The 25,091-nt window shown below is 41.3% G+C and overlaps 1 protein-coding gene across 1 annotated transcript in view; it reads left to right on the top strand.

Moving 5' to 3' along the window:
• DEPDC4 (DEP domain containing 4) overlaps positions 1-11,632 on the top strand; it is a 29,378-nt gene extending 17,746 nt beyond the window's left edge. Inside the window, 2 exon segments of the mRNA XM_063787014.1 lie at positions 557-635; positions 11,433-11,632. Coding sequence (XP_063643084.1) covers positions 557-635; positions 11,433-11,533 — 180 coding nt within the window. The 3' untranslated portion in view covers positions 11,534-11,632.
• Positions 11,633-25,091: the final 13,459 nt, after the last annotated feature.

Raw genomic sequence — 25,091 nt, 5'->3', positions numbered from 1 at the left:
AAAAGGAATGTATACCTATTTTGTTTAGGGGTTTTTGTTGTTATTATTAGAGACAGGATCTCGCTGTGTTGCCCAGACTGGTCTTGAACTTCTGGACTCAAGCGATCCTCCCATTTCACCCTCCCAAAGTACTGGGATTACAGGTGTGAGCCACCATGCCTGGCCTATTTGCCTATTTTAGGATAATAATTTTAATGTATTTTAGGGCTACTATTTACATATAGACTGTGTAATTACAGTGTAATGTTATTTAAATAAATGCTGTAATTAAAGTACAAATAATTTTTATTGTTATAGGAGAACATTTCACTAATGATGGGTTAACTAATTTTAAATATAGTACATACATGAAAGCAGAAAATAAGATTTTAAGAGTGCTAAAAAAATTTCAAGAATTTATAATTCAGAGGCCTTCTACCACCCACCCTTTCCACTCATCTACAATCCTCTCCATCTACTCATTGGTCAAAAATATTGAGATGTTTTTCTTTCTATGTTGAAATGCTGGCTAGAAAAAAAATCATATTAAATATTTGAAAATACCTGTTTTGTGTAGACACCAGTTACTTTATTGGATCTGGTTAGTAAGAAACTTAAGAAGCCTCTACATGGAGAAGATGCAGATGCCATATCAGGTATGGATTCCAGCTTGTTCCTCCTTTATTGTTAAGTGACTGTTGTGGCCAAATGAGTTGGGAAGGCATCAAAGATGAGTATGTAATAAATATATGTAAAATGTTGTAAAAAGTGGTTACAGGAAGGTTATTTTTTAGTATCTCCAGGGCAAGTTCTTCTCTAGTTCTTTTTTGAAACCCTTTATTTACCTTTTCTACTAAGAAGGCAGGAACCTTCTGTCTCTCACTGCTGCTCCCAATTCTCACCTCCCCTTCAATTATCACCCACGTGCCTGCTTCTTTTCTCTTGTGCTCTCTGCTGTGTCTTCTGAATCTCTCAGATTCTTTTTCTTGTTTTTCATCCTCTCTCCCTTGCCTGCTTCTTTTCTAGGGGAAGGATCAAATTTTATAGAGGAGTAGCCTGGCCCCCAGTTGAATAGACTCCATGATTCTTTTCATTCAGTGTCTTTAGGCTATTGATCTTATTCTTTAACTTATAATTGTTTAAAACTATAATGTATTTTTAATCCAAGTTTACTAAGATTGTCATGCAGGAAACAAAATAGCCTAATAGGTATATCTGTAAGTGCCAGCACCAAATTGCCTGGGCAAGTCATTTAACCCCTTTTTGCCTCAGTTTCCTCAACTACAAAATGGGAATGATAATATCTATTTCTTTGTGCAGTTAAATATTTAATATTTATGCTATTAATAGGATATTAAATATTCTATTAATATATAATGCTGGTTGTAATTAATTATGATTAATATATCTGAATTAATATGACATTAGCTGACACATATACTGAGCCCTACTATGTGTCAGAAACTGTGTTGAAGATTAACATAGACTTATGAAATTATTTAATCTTCACAATAATCTGTGTAGGCATATTAATATTATTATTATTTGATTTTATCGGGGAGGTAGCTGAAGCTTAGAGAGGTTGTGTAACTTGGTGAACTAGAAAGATCAGTGACTTTTTTTCTTTAAAAAGATGTTTCAAGGGTTGTGGCAGGGGAAAAATGATCCAAAGGCATTATTAATTGTTGGAAAGAACATTTACAGAGGAGGGCATAAGTGTACTTGCTTGAATTGCTTGGAATTTCTCAGCTAATAGACGCTATTTTCTCTCATTCTCTTCTTTGAATACAGAGTATATGGCAACAAGTATGTTGCCACATGCATCCTATTTGGTGTAATTAAACAATGATACTAATGAAGTATTCTGAAACTAGTACTTAGAATCTTTTGGATTAATTTAATCTTATCTGGCTAATTTCAAAGCAAACATTAATTGGCTGCCGTTACTGCATTATCTTTTCACATTCAACTTTTCATTATTTTTGACTTTTGAGGAAAATAGAAGGATTGTCAGCATTTTACTCTTGATTTCTATTCAACAATATATGCTAGGCTGGGTGCCATGGCTCATGCCTGTAATCCCAGCACTTTGAGAGGCCGAGGCGGGCAGATCACCTGAGGTTATGACTTCGAGACCAGCCTGGCCAATGTGGTAAAACTCCATCTCTACTAAAAATACCAAAAGTAGCCAGGTGTGGTGGTGCATGCCTGTAATCCAAGCTACTTGGGAGGCTGAGGCAGAATCACTTGAACCCAGGAGGCGGAGGTTGCAGTGAGCCAAGATCGTGCCACTGCACTCCAGCCTGGGTGACAGAGCACGACTCTGTCTCAAAAAAACAAACAAACAAAAAAAAAACAAATACACCAAGGGGAGATTATAAATATAAGTGTTTTGCACAATGCCATGTGCTACAAGCACTTGGAAAGTAGAGTTTTCTGATACTATTTTTCCCTAAATAGTTTACCTATTTTATCTCTTCTTGAAGCTTATCTCTTACTCAGTAAAACTGTCAGAGTATATCAGTAAACAACTTTAAATTTTTAAATTGCCTCCATGCTTTGTGTTGTATGCTTTTTTCTCTGTAACTTACTTGAAATTTATTTTCTTTGCTTTTCTTTTTTTTTGAGACAGAGTCTCACTCTGTCACCCAGGCTGGAGTGCAATGGCGCATCTTGGCTCACTGCAACCTCAGCCTCCTGGGTTCAAGTGATTCTCCTGCCTCAGCCTCCCAAGTAGCTGGGAATACAGGCAAGCACCACCACGCCCCACTAATTTTTATATTTTTAGGTAGAGACAGGGTTTCCTCATGTTGGCCAGGCTGGTCTCGAACTCCTGACCTTAAGTGATCCGCCTGCCTTGGCCTTCCAAAGTGCTGGGATTACAGGCATGAGCCACTGTGCCTGGCCTGATTACTTGAAATTCATGAGTATTGATTTAAAATGCTTCTGACAGCCAGGATTTGTCTGTCCATCTATTCATTCAGTTATTCACTTAACATTTTTTGAATCTCTATAGTTGTGCCAGAACTTGTATAAGCACCACAAAACGCAAAGAGGTATAAGATAATGCCCCTGCTTGCAATAAGCTCACATTCTAACATTCAAAATGACTAGCACATAGTAGATGTTCAATAAACATTTGTTGACTAAATTCAGTGAAAGAGTTGATGAATGAGAGACAGCCATATCAATGAATCATAAAAATCTGACAGGGATATGTTCAAGCCAGAGGAGATTATGGAAGCTTGGAGGAGGATTACCTGACCACCTAGTCTGAGGGAATCAAAGCTTGTAGAAGAGATAACGCATAATAGGAGTCTTAAAGAATAGGAGCTTAAAGAATTAGAACAGTGTGAGCAAAAATAGGTAAGCACTAGAAACAGCAGTCAGGCATAAGGCAAAACAAAATGAAACAAAAATGACAAAAAACAAAAAAACAAAAAACAAAAAAACCCAGACGTGGTGGCATATGCCTGTGGTCCTAGCTGCTTGGGAGGCAGATGTGGGAGGATTGCTTGAGCTCAGTAGGTCAAGGCTGCAGTGAGCCTTTATCATGCCACTGAACTCAGCTTGGGTGACAGAGTGAGATTCTGTCTCAGAAAACCAAAAAAATTTAAAAATAAAAATAAAATAAAATAAGAAACTGCTGCCAAGGAGATAGCAGAAATTGAAACTAGAGAGATTGATAGGTATCATCTTATGAAGGGCCATATTTAGCTACCAAGTCTCTAGGCAGTTGGAAAGGCATTAAAAATTATTTTTAAGGAAGTGATACAACCAGATTTGTATTTTAGATAAAGAGTGCTGGCAGCAGTGTAGAGAATGGATTGACCTGGAGGACTGGAAGCAATCCTGGTTGGGAGACTACTATGACAACACAGTGAGAAATTATGTAGGCCTGTACAATGCACAGGTATGAGGGATGAAGAGGAAGGAACAGTTTGAGAAATATTTAGGAGGTAAAATTGGCAACAATTGATTTCACTTGTGGGTTAGGAAGAAAAGTGACTCGGCGGGATGCAGTGGCTCATGCCTGTAATCCCAGCACTGGGAGGCCGAAGCAGGCAGATCACTTGAGGTCAGGAGTTTGAGACCAGCCTGGGCAATATGGTGAAACCCTGTCTCTACTAAAAATACAAAAATTAGCCCAGCATGGTGGTGGGTGCCTGTAATCCCAGCTAGTTGGGAGGCTGAGGCATGAGAATTGCTTGAACCCGGGAGGTGGGGGTTGCATTGAGCCGAGATCTCACCACTACGCTCCAGCCTGGGGGATAGAGCGAGACCCTGTCTCCAAAAACAGAAAAGTGACTCAAATATGAATCTCAGGTTTCCAGGTGGGGTGACTACCACCGTATTTAGGGGAATGATGGAGTCTGTTTCGGGCTTTTGATTTAAAATAAGGATGGGGCCAGGCGCGGTGGCTCACACCTGTAATCCCAGCATTTTGGGAGGCCAAGGCAGGCGGATCACAAGGTCAGGAGTTCGAGACCAGCCTGGCCCACATAGTGAAACCCCATCTCTACTAAAAATACAAAAATTAGCTGGGGATGGTGGCGCACACCTGTAGTCCCAGCTAGTCAGGAGGCTGAGGCAGGACACTCGCTTGAACCCGGGAGGCGGAGGTTGTGGTGAGCTGAGATTGCGCCACTGCACTCCAGTCTGGGCAACAGAGTGAGACTCCATCTCAAAAAATAAATAAAATAAATAAATAAATAAAATAAGCATGGGACGTTGTGGTTGAGATTTTCAGCAGGGCAACTAGATGTACAATTTGGAAGTTCAGAGGAGAGATAGAAGCTAAAAATATATATCTGGGTTGGGTGCAGTGGCTCACACCTGCAATCCCAGCACTTTGGGAGGCTGAGGCAGGAGGATTGCTTGAGCCCAGGAGTTCAAGAGCAGCCTAGGCAACATAGTGAGAACCCATCCCTACAAAAATAGAAATAAAAAACTAGCCAGGCAAAATATAAAAAATTATTCAGCAAGATGAGGCAGGAGGATCGCTGCAGGAGGTCCAGGCTGCAGTGAGCCATGATCAATGCCACTGCACTACAGCTGGGGTGACAGAGCAAGACCCTGTCTCAAACATAAAATAGGCCGGACGCTGTGGCTCATGACTGTAATCCCAGCACTTTGGGAGGCCGAGGCGGGTGGATCACAAGGTCAGGAGATTGATACCGTCCTGGCTAACACAGTGAAACCCTGTCTCTACTAAAAATACAAAAAAATTAGCCTGGCCTGGTGGCGGGTGCCTGTAGTCCCAGCCACTCGGGGGGCTGAGGCAGGAGACTGGCGTGAACCTAGGAGGCAGAGCTTGCAGTGAGCCGAGATCGCGCCACTGCATTCCAGCCTGGGCGACAGAGAGAGACTCTGTCTCAAAACAAACAAACAAACAAACAAAAAAACCATAAAATAAAATTGTATTTTATTGTATTTTGTGTGTGTGTGTGTATATATATATATATAGAGAGAGAGAGAGAGGGAGACACCTCTGCCTGTGCTAAGTAAAGGTTCAAGGATAAAACTTTGACATCAATAGTCAAGGGGTGAGTAAAGAGGAACCTATGAATGAGAGAAAAATATGTTAGGAAGGGAATGAGAAGAAGTCATGCCCATGAAGCCAAAGAAATATAACATTTTAGGATGGAGGGTTCCATGTATTGGAAGATCAGAACGGCCACTGGATATGTGGAGCCAATTAGAGCTATCTTAATCACTTGAGAGGCAAAATCCAGGTTGCAGTGGGAAGAGAAGGATAGAATGGGTAGAGAAACGAAGAGTGGATGTATGATGAGAAGGGGAAGAGAGGAACTGGGCAATAACCAGAGCAGTGCAAGGTCAAGGGAGAGATTTTAGCACACTGATCTGCTGAGAGGAAGGCATCAGAAGAAAGGGGGTATTGAAAAAAAGAGATGCTGGTGGAGGCAGGCCCTGGAGGAGGCAGGAGGTAATTAGTTTGAGGGCATAGAATCAAGGGTTTTCCTGGAACAGGAGGAGGGATTTTAGAGTAAAGGTGAACGTATATGGATGTAAATAAATGTGTAGTGCCAAGGGTAGGAAGTTGAGGGATACTATTAAGTAATGAATCCATTTTCCTTGATAAAGTAGGAGGAGACCATATTGTCTGAGGGTTTACAGGGGGAGCACTGAATGGATGACATGAGGAGAAGGGACTAGTTTGAAATAGATGGTTAGGGGAGTTGAGAAAGTTTAAGTACAGGGATTGATGCATAATTCTGAGCACCACATAAAGCAGGAGATTCTAAATTTTAGTGGTACCGATTAGACGGTATTTTTTTTCAACACTTACAGTACCCCCCTTTTATCTGTGGTTTCACGTTCCACAGTTAGAAAATAGGTGAGTATGGTACAATAAGATATTTTAAGAAAGAGAGACCACATTCACATAACTTTTACTCTAATATATTGTTCTAATTGCTCTATTTTATTATTGGTTATTGCTGTTAATCTCTTATGATGCCTAATTAATAAATTAAACTTTAATATAGGTATGTATATATAGGAAAAAACATAGTACGTATAGGATTTGGTACCACCTGCAGTTGGATGCACCCACTGGGGAATGTAGCCTCTGGGAAAAAGGGTGAATTACTGTATTTCCTTGAATGTTGGAGTGGACACAGTAGATTAGAGCATTGATTAAGAGCTGGGATTTTACTTTGTCACGTGTTGCAGAAGGATAGGTGTGCAAGAGAATTAAGGATACATATTGATGAAGCAGTGGTTCAAGTGTTCAGATATGTGATGGACTCAGGATGGGAAAGAAGAAATGCTAGAAGTATGCTAAAACTGGCACATCAAGGTTTCATGTTCTGAGACTGAAGAAAGTTGACAGAGAGCCAAAGGCAGCATAGCATAGTGATGAAGACACCAAGCCCCAATAATGGACAACCCTGGGTTCAGATCCTAACTCAGCTACTTTCTAGCCATGTGGTCAAGCTTTATTTCTTTATCTTTAAGGTATGGCTGAAAATAATAGCTACACATCTACAGCTTAGGATACTGGAGATTTAATGAGAAAAAGTACCAAAAGGTTGACACGTGGTAAGCATTCATTGTAAGATATTATTATTATTTGAAAAATGTAGATTCTGAGTAGAGAGTTGAGTATAGGAGCGTAAGTTTTCAGAGGCAGTGTAATTCCAGGCTATTTCCATAGGTGTGTCCTATTATAGTGAAAATAGGCGAAAAAAAAAAAAAAGCCCTCATAGTAATGGTCTTCAGGGTTTCAGACATTAACTCTGAGAACTGCTTTGGTGAGTGTGGAGGCTATGGTGGCTTCCTCTGTAAATCAGCACAGGTTGACTGTACATGCTAAGACAGCTCACAGAGCAGTGTGAAAAAGCAGTGCTATAGAATTCAGACATTCTTTGTTCATGTTTTGAACATGCCTTTAACTTATTGGCCATGTCACTTAAATTTTTTATGTATTTCTCTTGAAACTGGGATACTAGTTTCTTGCTTCTCTTGCTTCTAGTTATTTTAGAGATCAAATAATGTATGTAAAATAAAATCATGTATGTTTTGCTAAAGTAAAAGCACTTTTGAAAGAAACTGTGGAACAAAGAAAGCCTAGGCATAGGTAACATACCGTAAGACCAGTTTGGATAAGTACAGTTTAGTTGGTTTTTTAACTTGCTTTTCCAGTGGTACTTTTCTTTTTTTTTTCTTTTTTTTTTTTCCAGGCTTTACGTTTTGCCAACCCTTGACATACAAGGAGTTTGAAAAGCAGAAGGGAAGGACAATTCAGTATCTACACCAGTTGGCTCTTGAGATTAATAGTAACCCCAGCATCTCTCTGAAACGAAAAAAGAAATTAATTAAGGAATTTCAAAAACACCATCCAGAAGCTTTGAATTAACATTTCTGATACAAGAAACTACAATTTGTAAATATAAACAATTCTCTGGTGGTTTTCTCAAATTGCCATACTTACACTTCAGAGAAAGCATAATCTCAAAGGATTTTAAATGTTTTATTTTTTATTTTTATTTTGTAGAGACAGGGGTCCTATTATGTTGCCCAGGCTGGTCTCAAACTCCTGGCCTCAAGTTATCCCCCTGCCTTGGCCTCTTAAAGTGCTGGGATTATAGGCATGAGTCACTGTACTTGGCCATTATTTTATTTTTATAAAATATTACTTTTAATTTAATCATGCTTACAATATGTTAAGGAAGTTTTTAACTTTAAGAAGGAATACAAGTTAGCCTTCATGTTTGCTGATTCACTTAATTATGCTGCTAAAATCACTTAATAAATGTGCTGCTATTATTAGGGATCTAGTACAGTTAATTTCCTTTTTTTTCCATAGGAAAGGAGCTTTTCATACACAAGCTCTCTGAAGAAAGCATGCATTTTCCTTAGTATATGATTATTTTCAAGCAACCCCCTTAACCTGCTGTAACTTAAATAACTGTGAATCATTGAAATAGGGAAAGATGCATAAAGTAGTTGTTTTGTTTTGTTTTTGAAATGGAGTCTTGCTCTGTCCCAGGCTGGAGTGCAGTGGCACCATCTCACCTCACTGCAACCTCTGCCTCCCGGGTTCAAGCAATTCTCCCTGCCTCAGCCTCCCGAGTAGCTGGGATTATAGGTACCTGCCACTACGCCCGGCTAATTTTTGTAGTTTTAGTAGAGACAGTGTTTCGCCATGTTGGCCAGGCTAGTCTTGAACTCCTGACCTCCGGTGATCTGCCCACCTTAGCCTCCCAAGGTGCTGGGATTACAGGCGTGAGCCACCACACCCGGCCACATGAAGTAGATTTAAAAGGCCACAAACTAAAAATTCGTAAACATCAAAACTGTGATTTCTCTCTCTAATTCTTCTTCAGTCCATATTTTATGGTTATCTTCTTTCCTTCTCATTCTTTCTCTGCTCCTTCCTTTTCTTTCCTCTTTCTCTCTCTCTTTCCAGCTCTTTCACTTTTTTCTTGCCTGCTTCTCTCTCTTTCTTTGTTTTAAATTGGTTAGTTCACTCTATGGCATCATTCCCTAATGTAGCAGAGGTTACAGATTCAATACCTATGGGAAGTTTTACACAGAAAAATTCTTATGGGCCAACCTTGGTGGCCCATGCCTGTAGTCCCGGCACTTTTGGGAGGCCAGGGAGAGGGGATTGCTTTAAGTCCAGGAGTTCAAGACCAGCCTGAGTAATAGTGAGACCCTGCCCCTATCTCTACAAAAACTACAAAAAAAAAATTTAGCCAGGTGTGGCAGCCCACACCTATAGTCCCAGCTACTCAGGAGGCTGAGGTGGGAGGATCTCTTGAGCCCAGGAGTTTTAGGCTGCAGTGAGCTATGATTGCACCACTGTACTGCAGCCTGGGCAATAAAGCAAGCCTGTCTCAAAAAAAAGAAGGAAAAAAGTATTTTGTGGTCATCTTAATTTATATTGTTGATCACAGGGAAAGAGAAGCATAATTAATTAAATTCTTGAAAAAATAAACTATATTAGACAGATGTCATCAGTTTTATCTTTTTGTATAAAACCTTTATCAGTCATCTTGAATTAGAATGCTTAGTTTCGAAGTTCTCAACTAAGAAGTCAGACATGGTGGCATGTAGCTGTAGTCCCAACTATTTGAGAGGCTGAAGCAGGAGGATCCCTTGAGCCCAGGAGGTTTAGTTTGTTTGTTTGTTTTTGTAGAGATGGAGTCTCACTATATTGCCCAGGCTGGTCTCAAACTCCTGGCCTCAAGCAATCCTCCTGCCTCTGCCTCCCAAAGTGCTGGAATTACAGTTGTGAGCCACTGTGCCTGGCTGACGACAGGAGTTAGAGGCCAGCCTGGGCAACATAGCAAGACCCTGTCTTGCGGGGAAAAAAATTCTCAGCTAAGGCTTGGCCTGGTGGCTCACACCTATAATCCCAGCACATTGGGATGCCAATGCAGGAGGATTGCTTGAGACTGGGAGTTCAAGGCCAGCCTGGGCAATATAGTTTGACCCTGTCTCTACAAAAATAAAAATAAAAATTTTAATTGCTGGGCAGAGTGTGGTGTACCCTGTAGTTCTGACTACTCAGGAGACTGAAGTGGGAGGATCACGTGAGCCGAGGAGTTCAAGGTTTCAGTGAGCCATGAGTGTACCACTGCACTCCAGCCTGGGCAATAGAGTGAAATGCTGTCTCAAAAAAAAAAAAAAAAAATTATTGGCCAGGTGTGGTGGCTCACATCTGTAATCCTAGCACTTTGAGAGGCCAAGACAGGTGGATAACCTGAGATCAGGAGTTCGAGACCAGCCTGTCCAACATGGTGAAACCCCATCTCTACCAAAAATACAAAAATTAGCGTGTGTGGTGGTGGGCACCTGTAATCCCAGCTACTTGAGAGGCTGAGGCAGGAGAATTGCTTGAACCCAGGAGGTGGAGGTTGCAGTGAGCTGAGATCACGCAGCTGCACTCCAGCCTCAGCAGTAGGGAGAGACTCTGTCTCAAAAAAACAAACAAACAAAAATTCTCAACTAAGAGTCTGTGAAAAGGTTTCAAAGGGCCAAAGTACAATACACTTTCTGAAACTGTAGGCAGTTTTTTTGTATCTGCTTATGGCATCTTTCTAGGAAGAAAATCCATGGCTGTCAGCAAATTTTCACGAGGACTGTGGCGCAAGCACAGTAAGAACCACTGGGTTCAAGAATCTAAAAGTCTTTATTGATGTATATTTATATATTTCCCAAATTTTGCTTTTACCTTATGGATAAACTATTAAATATCCCAATGTTATATTAACATAAGAGCATTGGCTGGATGTGGTGGCTCATGCCTGTAATCCCAGCACTTTGGGAGGCTGAAGTGGGTAGATGCCTTGAGCCCACGAGTTCCAAGACCAGCCTGCACAACATGGCAAAACCCCATCTCTAGTAAAAATGCAAAAATTAGCCAGGTACAGTGGTGGGTGCCTATAGTCCCAGCTGCTCAGGAGGCTGAGGTAGGAGGATCACTTGAGCCCAGGAGCAGAGGTTGCAGTGAGCTGAGATTATGCCACTGCACACCAGCCTGGGCCAAAAAAAACAAAAACAAACAACAACAACAACAACAAAAAAAAACACTAAGCTAGATGACTTTTAAGTTCTTCCTACTTAAAAAAAAAGAAAGGCTGGGTGTGGTGGCTCACACCTGTAATCCCAGCACTTTGGTAGGCCAAGGCAGGCAGATGACCTGAGATCAGGAGTTCGAGACCAGCCTGGCCAACATGGTGAAACCCTGTCTCTACTAAAAATACAAAAAATTAGCTGGGAGTGGTGGTGCATGCCATCTACTTGGGAGGCTGAAGCAGGAGAATTGCTTGAACCCGGGAGGCAGATGTTGCCGAGATGGTGCCATCGCACTCCAGCCTGGGTGATGGAGCGAGACTCTGTCAAAAAAAAAAAAAAAAAGCAACCCAATTATATGACATTGGAAGATAAAACTGCCCTAATCTGCATATTTTTTTTTTAAGTTGGGGAGGAAGTTAATATACTTCCAGTGGAAGACCTGAGAGGGTACCTGAAGAGATACCAGGAAAATATTGGAAACATGCCACCAAGCCCTCTTCGATAGAAGTCTCCTTATTTGGAAAGTTGCCATTTTAATGTTCAGTGTGAATCAGGCAGGAATTTGCTAGTCATCACTATGAATGGTGGATACTTTGACAAATGCTTTAAGGATATTACCATGTCGTTGTGTCTGCTGTTCAGAAAATTACAACCTTAGACAAATATCTTTGCACTGAGCCTCAGTTTTTAAAAAATCTCTAAAATAAAAATACACATGCACAGATTTGTATTTTTAAGATCGAGCTATTCCTTTAATTGTTTAAGGTTGAAACAAAGAAATAAAAAATGAAATAAATTAAAAAAAATTTTTTAAGATTGGGCCAGATAATACCAAAGGTACCTTCCAACTCTTCGATGGATAACAGTCATCTGTCCATCTGTAAATAGTGGGTTCGTGAGGGAGAATCTGTGATGTGGTAACAGGAATATGGGCTCTGAAGTCTACAATTCAATGCAATTTCCATTAAAATACTACCATCATTCTTTACAGAACTAGAAAAAATAAAAATCCTAGGCTAAGTGCAGTGGCTCACACCTGTAATCCCAGCACTTTGGGAGGCCAAGGTGGGTGGATCACCTGAGGTCAGGAGTTCGAGTCCAGCCTGGCCAACATGGTGAAAACCCATCTCTACTAAAAACACAAAAATTAGCTGGGTGTGGTGGCACACGCCTATAGCCCCAGCTACTTGGGAGGCTGAGGCAGGAGAATCACTTGAACTTGGGAGGTGGAGGTTGCGGTGAGCTGAGATCACGCCACTGCACTCCAGCCTGGCTGGCAACAGAACAAGACTCTGTTTCAAAAAAAAAAAAAAAAAGAAAAAGAAAATCCTAAAATTCATATGGAAAGAAAAAAGAGCCTGCATAGCCAAAGCAAGACTAAGCAAAAAGAACAAATCCGGAGGCATCACATTACCTGATTTTAAACTATACTATAAGGCCATAGTCATCAAAACAGCATGGTACTAGTATAAAAATAGGCACATAGACCAATGGAACAGAATAGAGAACCCAGAAATAAACCCAAATACGTATAGCCAACTGATCTTCGACAAAGCAAACAAAAACAGAAAGTGGGGAAAGGACACACTCTTCAACAAATGGTGCTAGGATAATTGGCAAGCCACATGTAGGAGAATGAAACTGGATCCTCATCTCTCACCTTATACAAAAATCAACTCAAGATGGATCAAGGACTTAAATCTAAGAACTGAAACTTTGAAAATTCTAGAAGATAACATGGGAAAAAACTCTTCTAGACATTGGCTTATGCAAAGATTTCATGATCAAGAAACCAAAAGCAAATACAACAAAAACAAAGATAAATAGGTGGGACTTAATTAAACAAAAGCGCTTTTGCACAGCAAAAGGAACAGTCTGCACAGTAAACAGAGAACCCATAGAGTGGGAGAAAATCTTTATACATCTGACAAAGTGCTAATATCCAGAATCTACAAGGAACTCAAACAAATCAGTAAGAAAAAAACAATCCCATCAAAAAGTGGGCTAAGGACATGAATAGAAAATTCTCAAAAGAAGATATACAAATGACCAACAAACATATGAAAAAATGCTCAACATCACTAGTAATTAGGGAAATATAAATCAAAACCACAATGCAATACTACCTTACTCCCACAGAATGGTCATAATAGAAAAATAAAAAAAAAAAGATGTTGGCATGGATGTGGTGAACAAGGAACACTTCTACGTTACTGGTGGGAATGTAAACTAGTACAGCCACTATGGAAAACGGTGTGGAGATTCCTTAAAGAACTAAAAGTAGAACTATCATTTGATTCAGCAATCCCACTACTGGGTATCTACCCAGAGGAAAAGAAGTCATTATACCAAAAAGATACTTGCTCACATGTTTATAGCACCACAATTCACAATTGCAAAAATATGGAACCAGCCCAAATGCCCATCAATCAACAAGTGGATAAACAAAATGTGGTATATGCATACAATGGAATACTATGCAGCCATAAAAAGGAATGAATTAATGGCATTCGCAGCAACCTGGATGGGATTGGAGACCATTATTCTATGTGAAGTAACTGAGGAATGGGAAACCAAACATTGTATGTTCTCCTTCATAAGTGGGAGCTAAGCTATGAGAATGCAAAGGCCTAAGAGTGATACAGTGGGCCAGGCATGGTGGCTCATGCCTGTAATCCCAACACTCTGGGAAGCTGAGGCAGGTGGATCACCTAAGGTCAGGAGTTCAAGACCAGCCTAGCCAACATGGTGAAACCCGTCTCTACTAAAAATACAAAAATTAGCCAGGCGCAGTGGCAGGCACCTGTAATCCCAGCTACTTGGGAGGCTGAGATAGGAGAATTGCCTGAACCCAGGAGATGGAGGCTGTAGTGAGCCGGGATCATGCCACTGCAGTCCGGCCTGGGTGACAGAGCAAGACTCCATCTTGGGGGGGAAAAAAAAAAAAGAATGATACAGTGGAGTTTGGGGACTTGGGGGTGAAAGGGTGGGAAAGGGGTAAGGGATAAAAGGCTACAAATTGGGTTCAGTGTATACTGCTGGGGGGATGGGTGCCCCAAAATCTCACAAATCACCACTAAAAAGCTTATTCATGTAACCAAATACCACCTGTTCCCCAAAAACCTATGGAAATAAAGAATTTTTAAAAAGAGAATAAAAGAAAAAAACCTTAAAAGAAAAAAAGAATATGGGCTCTGGAATCATAGACCTGGATTTACGATTTGACCTGTTTGGGTTAAAAGGGAAAATACTATCAGATGAGTATTCTAGATTAGGATAAAATATAGTTTAGAAATAGAATTACCAGAAGTCACAGTTGTTAAGCATACTTTAAATATCTTACTTTGTTATTATTTAAATTGAGTATTTCCTACAACATTCTCTAATGGAGCTTATTTTTATCAACGTGTACATATATATATGTATATGTATGTGTATATACATATATATATATACACACACATACATCCATACTACTACTCAATGAAACTTGTAAAGAGTGAAACGTTTGTAAACAATGAAACTTGTTTACAAAGAAACTGACTTCTACTGAATAGTTTTTGAAGGTTCTGAGGCATTAATTTCCAAAGGGAAATTTCTAACCAAGCATTGCCATGCCACCTAGTGACAGCTTCATAAAGCACAGTTATTAGGCTTAAAAAGAATTAAGTTCCCAAGGGTATCATCATTCAATGTTAGGCTAAACAGTTTGGAGGGACTTACGTGTAAAGCATTTTTTTCTCTGTATAAATAAATCCAGCTTCAATTACTGGAAAGCTTTGCTCCTGATAGAATATTCAGTAAATTTCCATGACCATTAACGGTCTGATTCATAACACTTGAGACTGTTTAAACTTCTTAGATTATTCGGTCTCTACCAGATGACAAAGATTGTTTGCTTGACCAAACTTTAGTCAGGCTCCTGAATCTTCTTCTAGTCCCATCTGTGCTCTTCCTTGTAAAATCCCATTTTAGCAAAGAACCCTGCTGTGTCAGTTTAGCAAGAAGCCCCCACCGTCAATATCTGATCATACTCAATATCCAATCAGGTTCCTCATCCTTCATCATTCCCCAGAGGTTATGTGTCATCATCCTGGCCAGTCTTCAGCGAGAATCCTGTTAGGTCAGTTCAGCCAGAATCTCCCTTACCCTTGAGGTTTTTCTCTGAGTAATTTTCCATTCATTGACCCCTGACCTGCTTCTTGGCTATAAATTCCCACTACTTGGCCATGCCGTACCCAGATTTGAGGCTAGTATCTCTCTCTGACTGCAAAATCCCATAGCAGTGGTCCCTGTACCTATTTTGATGGTCCTGAATAAAATCATCTTTTAACAAGTATCATTGAACAATTTTTTTGTTGACAGGTACTATCCACATAAATAAAAGTTTGGTTTTTTGTTTGTTTGTTTCTGGAGACAGGGTCTAACTCTGTCACTCAGGCTGAAGTGCAGTGGTGTGATCATGGCTCACCACAGCCTCAACCTCCTGGGTTCAAGTGATTCTCCCACCTCAGCCTCCTGAGTAGCTGGGACTACAGGCACATGCCACCAAGCCCAGCTAGTTTTTTTTTAGAGACAGGGTTTCGCCATGTAGCCCAAGCTCATAAAAGATTTTCTAACTCCAAAAAAAATTTTTTTCGAGACAAAATGTTTTTCTTCTTATATAACTTTTATACATAAAGAATTCAAGACTGAAATCTGTTATTGAGATCTTTTTCCTGGAAATCTTTCCTTCCTGTACACTCTACAAGTAGATTGCAAGTGCTTCTATTTGCTGATTCCTTGCATGCTAAAAAGATTTTTGGAACACAAAAACCAAAAAAGTTGGGGCTGAAGCCTCATCTCTGATGCTTAGCAACCCTATAACCAATGATGCTACCTAATAATTCATTCATGAGTATAATCATTCAGCTTTTCAGCTATGCCAGGTATGATGTAGGAGACATAAAGTGGATGTCATAGTCCCACCCTTGGAAAAGTAACTCTAATACAGAGAACATAAACATGACATTAACAACGTAGTAAATGTATAGAGGTATGAAGACAGAACTCTATACAACTAATTTATTATGGCATCTGAAAGAGAAGCAGTATTTAAAGTTGGTCGTGAAATCTGAATGGGAGTTACAATTTGTAACAGCATCTCTGGAAGAGGGACGAGAATGTTTAAAGGGACTGGGTTGCCGAGAACATTTTATACATATTTCCATCTTTCAGGGGGCTGTATGCATATGCATACATGAAAATTATATATATGTATGTATATAGGAGTGGCAGATTGGGTTAGAAAGATGAGGAGAGTAAATTTAACTTTGATATGTTTAGGGTGAGATACTTGTGAACATCTAAATTGAAGGTGTGGTAAAGCATAAACTTCAAAATTAGACCCACCTGTGTTTGACTCGCAAGTCCACTACCTAATATGACCTTGAACAGTTTACTTATTGTTTTGAACCTAGGTTTTCTCATTTGCAAAATGGAGCTAGTATACAATTGTTGCAGTTAGGATTAAATGATATGTACATACATTGCCTGTCACAGGTTACGCTATTTTAATAAGTGCTATCCTCTCACCCGCCAGGCCTGTTTCTTTTTTTGTGTTTGTTTGTTTGTTTTGTTTTGTTTTGGAGACGGAGTTTCCCTGTTGTTGCCCAGGCTGAAGTGCAATGGCGCGATCTTGGCTCACCACAACCTCCTGCCTCCCAGGTTCAAGCGATTCTTCTGCCTCAGACTCCCAAGTAGCTGGGATTACAGGCATGCGCCACCACGCCTGGCTAATTTTGTATTTTTAGTAGAGATGGGGTTTCTCCAAGTTGGTCAGGCTGGTCTCAAACTCCCGACCTCAGGTGATCCGCCCACCTTGGCCTCCCCAAGTGCTGGGATTACAGGCGTGAGCCACCGTGCCCAGCCTTAGGCCAGTGTTTCTCAAAGTGGCCCAAGGTCTACCTGCACCAGAATCACCTGGAGTGCTTGTTACACAATGATGCCTTTCCATACCTAATGAATTAATTTACTGAGATGGAGCTTGAAACTCTGAAATTTAACCGTCACATTGGAGTTGTGAGGTATATAAATTATGTTAATTAACCCATATACAGAGATTTTTTTTTTTTTTTTGAGACGAGGTCTTGCTCTGTCGCCCAGGCTGGAGTGCAGTGGCGCGAACGTGGCTCACTGCAACCTCCACATCCTGGGCTCAAGCTATTCTCCAGTCTCAGCCTCCCTAGTAGCTGGGATTACAGGTGTGTGTTACCATACCTGGCTAATTTTTGCATTTATTTTTAGTAGAGACAGGGTTTCACCATGTTGGCCAGGCTGGTCTCAAACTCCTGACCTCAGGTGATCTGCCTGCCTTGGCCTCCCAGAGTGCTGGGATTACAGGCGTGAGCAACTGCACCTGGCAAAGACTTCTAATTACACAACTGTTCACTGACTCAAGTTTCTATTAGCATTTTCCTTTAGGCTAAAAATATGAAACCACTTAACCTTTTGTCAGAAAGAATATAATACTTCGAAAGTTAAAAATGAATATATGAGACATTTTCCTAATAATTCTTTTTTTTTTTTCTGGGGCAGGATCTCTCTCTGACACCCATGCTGGAGTGCAGTTGTGTGATCTCAGCTCACTGCAACCTCTGCCTCTCAGGTTCAAGCAACTCTCCCGCCTCAGCCTCCTGAGTAGCTGGTACTACAAGCGTGACCCACCACACCTGCCTAAATTTTGTATTTTTAGTAGCAATAGGGTTTCACAATTTTCCTAATTCTTAAAGTGCAAGTTCAGAGTAAAACTAGGTGCTTTAAAGATGGCTCAAGGATGCTAAATACTAACCATTAAATTAGCAACAAAAAGTTAATAAAACATTAAAATTGACAAAGATATTTTGATAAAGTTATTCCTTTATTTGTTGTGTGTTTTATTGTAAGATTGTCACTAGGGGCCAGACATGGTGGCTCACACCTGTAATACCAGCACTTTGGGAGTCTGAGGCAGGCAGATTGCTCGAGCCCAGGAGTTGGAGAGCAGGCTGGGCAACATGGCAAAACCCCATCTCTACAAAAAATTTGCCAGGCGTGGTGGTGGACACCTGTAGTCCCATCTACCCAGAAGGCTAAGGTGGGAGGATCACTTGCTGTGAGGAGTGATTGAGCCACTGCACTCTAGCCTGGATGACAGAATGTGACCCTGACACACACACACACACACACACACACACACTCTAAAAAAATTTGCCAGGCACAGTGGCTCACACCGGTAATCACAGCACTTTGGGAGGCCAAGGCGGCTGGATCACTTGAGGTCAGGAATTCGAGACCAGCCTGGCCAACATGGTGAATCCCCGACTCTAATAAAAATACAAAAAAATTAGCCAGGCGTGGCGGGTGCCTGTAATCCCATCTACTGGGGAGGCTGAAGCAGGCAGGTAGGATTGCTTGAACCCAGGAGGCAGAGGTTCCAGTGAGTGGAGATCGCACCACTGCGCTCCACTCTGGGCAACAGAGCGAGACTCGTTCTCAAAAAAAAAAAAAAGATTGTCACTAGAAACTATTTTAAGTTAGTTTAGGGCTTATACTTTAGAATAAAAGGGGTATAACTAGCAATTCAACTATTTTGAAGGCCAGGTGCCGTGGCTCACACCTGTAATCCCAGCACTTTGGGAGGCCAAGGTGGGCAGATCACCTGAGGTCGGGAGTTCGAGACCAGCCTGACCAACATGGTGAAACCCCGTCTCGACTAAAAATACAAAAATTAGCCAGGCATGGTGACGCGTGCCTGTGATCTCAGTTACTCAGAAGGCTGAGGCAGGAGAATCACTTGAATCCAGGAGGCGGAGGTTGCAGTGAGCCAAGGTCGTGCCATTGCACTGCAGCCTGGGCAACAAGAGCGAAACTCTATCTCAAAAAAAAAAATTGAACAAATATATATTTAAATATATATTGAAAATGTGAGTGAACACAATTTGAAAAATGTTTTGTGTTAATAAGATACACAAATTATAAAATTACACAATTCAGTATTTCAATTGCTAACTCTTTAGTGCTTCTATAATTATTCAAATTAATTTTCCTGATTTATTTTTTCCCTACTGTGTTTTTGTTTGTTTTTTAGAGACAAGGTCTTGCTGTGTCACACATGCTGGAGTGCAGTGGTATGATCATAGCTCACTACAGCCTCTAACTCCTGGGCTCAAGTGCTCCTCCTGCCTCTGCCTCCCAAAGTGGTGGGATTACAGGCGTAAGCCATCTTGCTGGGCCCCTACTGTTTTCTTGAATCCTTACCCTCCTTTCTTAGATTCATTGTCATCTTACTACAGTACTGTATCCTTAAGCAGTTCTTTCAGAAATTGTCTCAAGAGTGGCACTTTGAGTCCTTGTTTATCCAAAAGTTTCTATTTTGCCCCCAGCCTGAATACTGGTTTGACCAGGGACTGCGGCTCCTGTTGCTCAACATTTAGTGTAACTTCCTTATAGTGTGTCTTCCTAAACTTCGGAGAGTAGAAAGCTAAAAACCTCATTTTCCAGCTCCTTTGTAGCCAGTGTTCTGAGTATGATTTACATAAAACTGTTTTTTTTTTATTATTACTATTTTTTGAGACGGAGTTTCTCTCGTCGCCCAGGCTGGAGTGCAATGGTGCAATCTTAGCTCACTGCCTCTGCTGGAATTACAAGCATGCGCCACCACGCCTGGCTAATTTTTTGTATTTTTAGTAGAGATGGGGTTTCGCTGTGTTAGCCAGGATGGTCTCGATCTCCTGACCTTGTGATCCGCCCACTTCGGCCTCCCAAAGTGCTGGGATTACAAGCGTGAGCCACCGCGCCCGGCCAAAAAAAACATTTTTTTTAAGAGACGGTATCTCACTCTGTTGCCCAGGCTGGAGTACAGTGGTGCGATCTTAGCTCACTGCCGCCTCGAACTTCTGGGCTCAAGCAATCCTCCTGCAGCAGCCTCCTGAGAAGCTGAGAGTAAGTAGCTCATAAAATTGACTCATGTCCTTAAGACCAGTCTGAGTCCAGTCCTGTATATGCCACTTCCACTTGATGGCAGCACATGCTGCTGAGCACACCTAATCCACAGTGGGGAGGAGAAATTATCTCAGGGAGAAATCAGAGCAATATTTCTGGTGGTTCAACTTACATGAAGACATGGGTAGAGATGACAGTTAATGGTTTGACCAAAGGGTCAGAGATTTGACAACTACAAGGTAAGAAACCTAGGTCAGGAACAGTGGCGTAGGCCCATAATCTCAAAACTTTGGGAGGCCAAGGCAGGAGGATTGCTTGAGGCTAGGAGTCCAAGGCCAGCATGGGCAACATAGTGAGATTCCCTATCTCTAAAAATAAAAATAAAAAAAATTAGCCAGCGGTAGTGGTGCAAGCTTTTAGTCCCAGCTACTCTGGAGGCTGAGGTGAGAAGATCACTTGAGCCCAGGAGTTCCAGGCTGCAGTGAGCTAGGATCATGCCAGTGCACTCCAGCCTGAGCGACACAGCAAGACCCCATCTCAAAAAGAAATAAAAATAAATTTTAAAAAAGAAAGAAAAAAAAAGAAACTTGGGAAGTAGAAGCTTTAGGGAAGTATGTGGACAAACTCAGAATAGGCCCCAAATGCAAGGATATTTGTTTCCTGTGTGAAAGCTTATCAAAAGCTTTCTTATCAAAAGCCTTCTTATCAAAAGCCGTCTTCTATAGGTAAGGCTCTTAATATTTAGATGGACAGCATAGCATACACTGTGGACATTGATTAGCCTCTTTCCCCAGCCATCCCAGTGCTTGCTCAGTTATGCTACATTCTGGGAAAATTCCCTCAGCTTCTTTCTAACTCAGATTTTCAGTCTTTTTTCTTTTTTCTTTTTCTTTTTTTCTTCTTTTTTTTTTTTTTTTCAGAGTCTCTGTCACCCAGGCTGGAGTACAGTGGTGTGATCCTGGCTTACTGCAACTTCCACCTCCTGGGTTCAAGCAATTCTCGTGCCTCAGCCTCCCGAGTAGCTGGGACTACAGACAGGCACTGCCCTGCCCAGCTAATTTTTGTATTTTTAGTATGGACGGGGTTTTACCATGTTGCCCAGGCTGGTCTTGAACTCCCAGGCTCAAGCCATCCACCTGTGTCAGTCTCCCAAAGTGATGGGATTACATGGGTGAGCCACTGCACCTGGCCCAGATTTTCAGCACAGTACTAGTGTCCATTCTGCTGTTCAATCCATCTATTAAGCAAAAGTTTTTTGTCTTTTTATTTTTAGTTTTAGTTTTTTTTTTTTTTTTTTTGAGACAGGGTCTCACTCTGTCACCCAGGCTGGAGTGCAGTGGCACAATCTCGGCTCCCTGCCACCTCCGCCTCCTGGGTTGAAGCAATCCTCCTGCCTCAGCCTCCCAAGCAGGGATTACAGGTGTGCACCACCACACTGAGTTGGTTTTTGTATTTTTAGTAGAGAACGGGTTTCACTATGTTGACCAGGCTGGTCTTGAACTCCTGACCTCAGGTGATCTGCCTGCCTTGGCCTCCCAAATTGCTGGGATTACAGGCGCCCGGCCCAAAAGTTATTTTTAATAACTTATTTTTAATTTCTAAGAACTATTTTTGTTATAGCAACCTGCTCTTTTTACAATAGATACAGTGACCCCATCAGTCCTTTAGAGGATATTAGTTTTTGTTTTTTCCTTTATTTTCTTCCCTTAGGGATTCATTCTTGTTAGATTTGGGGCCTCTCTGGTGATAAGTATCCCTCAAATATTTAATGCTTGGTTGTCTGCTCATTTTTTTTCATTTCTGAATTCCTGTTTACCCATGGGTGAATCCAAGTTTTTTTGTTTTTTTGGTTTTTGTGTGTGTGTGTGACGGAGTTTCACTCTTTTTGCCCAGGCTGGAGTGCAATGGCACGATCTCAGCTCACTGCAACCTCCACCTCTCAAGTTCAGTGATTCTCCTGCCTAAGCCTCCCAAGTAGCTGGGATTACAGGCACCTGCCACCACACCCGGCTAATTTTTTGTATTTTTAGTAGAGACGGGGTTTCACCATGTTGGCCAGGCTGGTCTCGAACTCCTGACGTCAGGTGATCCACCCACGTCAGCCTCCCAAAGTGCTGGGATTACAGGTGTGAGCCACCATGCCTGGCCAATCCAAGTTCTAATTTGGTGTTTTGCCTCTGGTTGTTGGTGGGGGGTGAGAGGGAAACAGGAGGGAGATGTGCTGAGTTCCCTAGGGCCCTGCCCTGTCAGAATTCTTTCTAATGAGGTCCAAGCTCTTGGCTTTAATCAGAGTTCAGTGACACAACCCACTGCTCCGTTAAAATTTTTTTCTTACTTTGATGCCCTTAGGGGATATGAAATTATTTCAGGTTCTAGTCTTTCCTTTCCAACCTTTACACTTTAACCCCTTTTACTGCCCAGCCTCAATAACAAGACAGGGAATAGGGCACAGCTGTAGGTTTCAATCTTTTAGTGGCTAACCCATGATCTCCTTCTACTCTTTTCTTTAGACAAGATCTCACTATGTTGCCCAGGCTGAAATATAGTGGCTATTCACAGGTGAAGCTGTAGCACACTGCAGCCTCAAACTCCTAGGCTCAAGCAATTTTCCTACCTCAGCCTCTTGAGTAGCTGGGACTGCTGACACATGCCGCCATGCCCAGCCTTCTCCTACTCTCTGTATTTGTCCTGAGATTAAAATATCTCTGGTATCTCTGGAATTGTTCTTACCTCTTTGGTAGTTTTCTCCTGCCCTGATTTGGGATATGGGTTTTCTTGTTTCTCTAACAATCTAATCATATTTGTTTTCCATATTTTAGACACTTCTCCACATCAGTAGTACTCTTTTTGTTTACTAGAATTACGGATTTAATCTTACAAAAGATAACAGAATTTTGTCATGCACATAATATGGACTCTAATAAAATGAATACCCAGTGTCCAACATCTAGCTTGAGAAATACTATATCACAAATAGCACTGAAATGCACCCTGTGTATTCCTCCCTCATGTACCTCCCTCCCCCCCCGCAGCGGACATTTAATGCGACTTGGAACAGGTAGAGAAATAGGTGAACATGATCAGTTTGCTATGTTGAGGCAATCATTACTGAATTCAAAAATTCAAAAATGTTTTTCCACAACAATACATATATTTAAAGTGTCACTCCAGATATTACTATTTAGAGCCAATTTTTTACGACCTATACTGTCTCCAGATAGAGCTAATATTAAAAGTGTTCTTTGAAATCAAACATATTAAAACAACGTCTATATTTAGCAATAAAGTTTCAAAATTAGATAGGTGTTGAAATGGATGAAAGCTTTGATCCTAGTGATAACAGATTAGGGTTTATGTTCATTAATGTCAAAAATCAATTTGTAAGGCCAGGCACGGTGGCTCATGCCTGTCATCCCAGCACTTTTGGAGGCCGAGGTGGGTGGATCACGAGGTCAGGAGTTCGAGACCAACCTGGCCAACATGGTGAAACCCCGTCTCTACTAAAAATACAAAAATTAGCTGGGAGTGGCAGCATGCGCCTATAGTCCCAGCTACTCAGGAGGCTGAGGCAGAAGAGTTGCTTGAACCCAGGAGGCGGAGGTGGCAGTAAGCCAAGATCCTGCCACCGCACTCCAGCCTGAGCAATGGAGCGATAGTCCATCTCAACAAAAAAACACACACAAAAACACCAATTTATAGTGGCTCCAAAATGAGCACTATGAGACCTAATTTATATAGAAATTAGTTTACTGAAATAAGCATGTGAAAACACACATACACACTATTCTCAGAAGAATGTAAACATCAGGCTGGGGCATGTTTGGGAAAGGCAGCTTTGAGAAATGACCCATTTTCTCAAAGGAAAAACACCTGGTTGGCATTCTGCCATCCAGGATGAGGTCCAGACAGGTAATGGACTTTAAATGAGGACTTACCTTTTTACCTCCATTGACATCACCTTGAACTTCTAGCACAGTTATATTGTTTGGTTGCAAGAATTTCTCTTGTACCACCAGCATCTTGCTACACTGTCCACAGATTATATGCCAGTAACCGGGTATCACACAAACATGGTCACTTTGCAACTCTGCAATGATAACCAGTCTAGGCCTAGGAAGGAATGACCAGGCCCTAAAGCAATATAATCTATGACTGTAAGTGGACAGCTTTCACCCTGACCAGCATTCATCTTTTCACTTGAGTTTTCCTTGAGAGACTCTTTTGACTCTAGGCCGTCATAGTAGGATTGTCAATCAAAGTCCCTAGAGCCATAGGGTAGGAACGTAATCCTAGTTAGGGGAAAAGACTGCTAGAAATTTGATTCATGAGCACAATGACATAAGATAGAAAATACAGGAGCTGAGATATTTTGATGGCAGGGCTCTAGGACTGTCCCTGTTTCTGTAACTTAAGATTTCTAAAATTACTCTGGTTTTTATCTTTCTTAAGGCTGTGGACCCAGCTTTTCTTAGACTTTATAAGCTCTCCTTTGTCCTGGATAAATTTTGTTTTGCTGAAGATATAGCCCAAATGAGTTTCTACTGCTTGCCATCAGAAAAGCCTACCTGATCCATTCATTGATGTCACTGTCAGCTGTTCCCTGAAATTGGAAAGCTGGAATCTAACACTTTAATGTTTATTGTGGATCACTGTTTTGCTTTAAAAACAAAATGCTAACATTTGTATCAGGAGTGCTTGAACAGGCCAGGCGCGGTGGCTCATGCCTGTAATCCCAACATTTTGGGAGGCCAAGGCGGGCAGATCACTTGAGCTCAGGAGTTCAACACCAGGCTGGCCAACAAGGCGAAACCCTGTCTCTACTAAAAATACAAAAATTAGCCGGGTGTGGTGGTGGTGGCACATGCCTGTAATCCCAGCTACTCGGGAGGCTGCAGTAGGAGAATCGCTTGAACCTGGGAAGCGGAGGTTGCAGTGAGCCAAGATCACGCCGCTGCACTCCAGCCTGGGTGAGAGAACAAGGCTCCGTCTCAAAAAAAAAAAAAAAGTTCTTGAACAACCCGGAGTTAACTTCAAATCTCTTTTCATTCATCCTAAAAAAAATAGTACTTTTATGAGTGAAATAAGATATTCTGCCCACACAG

The sequence above is a fragment of the Pan troglodytes genome, chromosome 10, assembly GCF_028858775.2.
Source record: "Pan troglodytes isolate AG18354 chromosome 10, NHGRI_mPanTro3-v2.0_pri, whole genome shotgun sequence".
Classification (NCBI taxonomy): domain Eukaryota; kingdom Metazoa; phylum Chordata; class Mammalia; order Primates; family Hominidae; genus Pan; species Pan troglodytes.
Note: the sequence above shows the minus strand (reverse complement) of the source record. Positions and strands in the feature narration are given on the sequence as shown.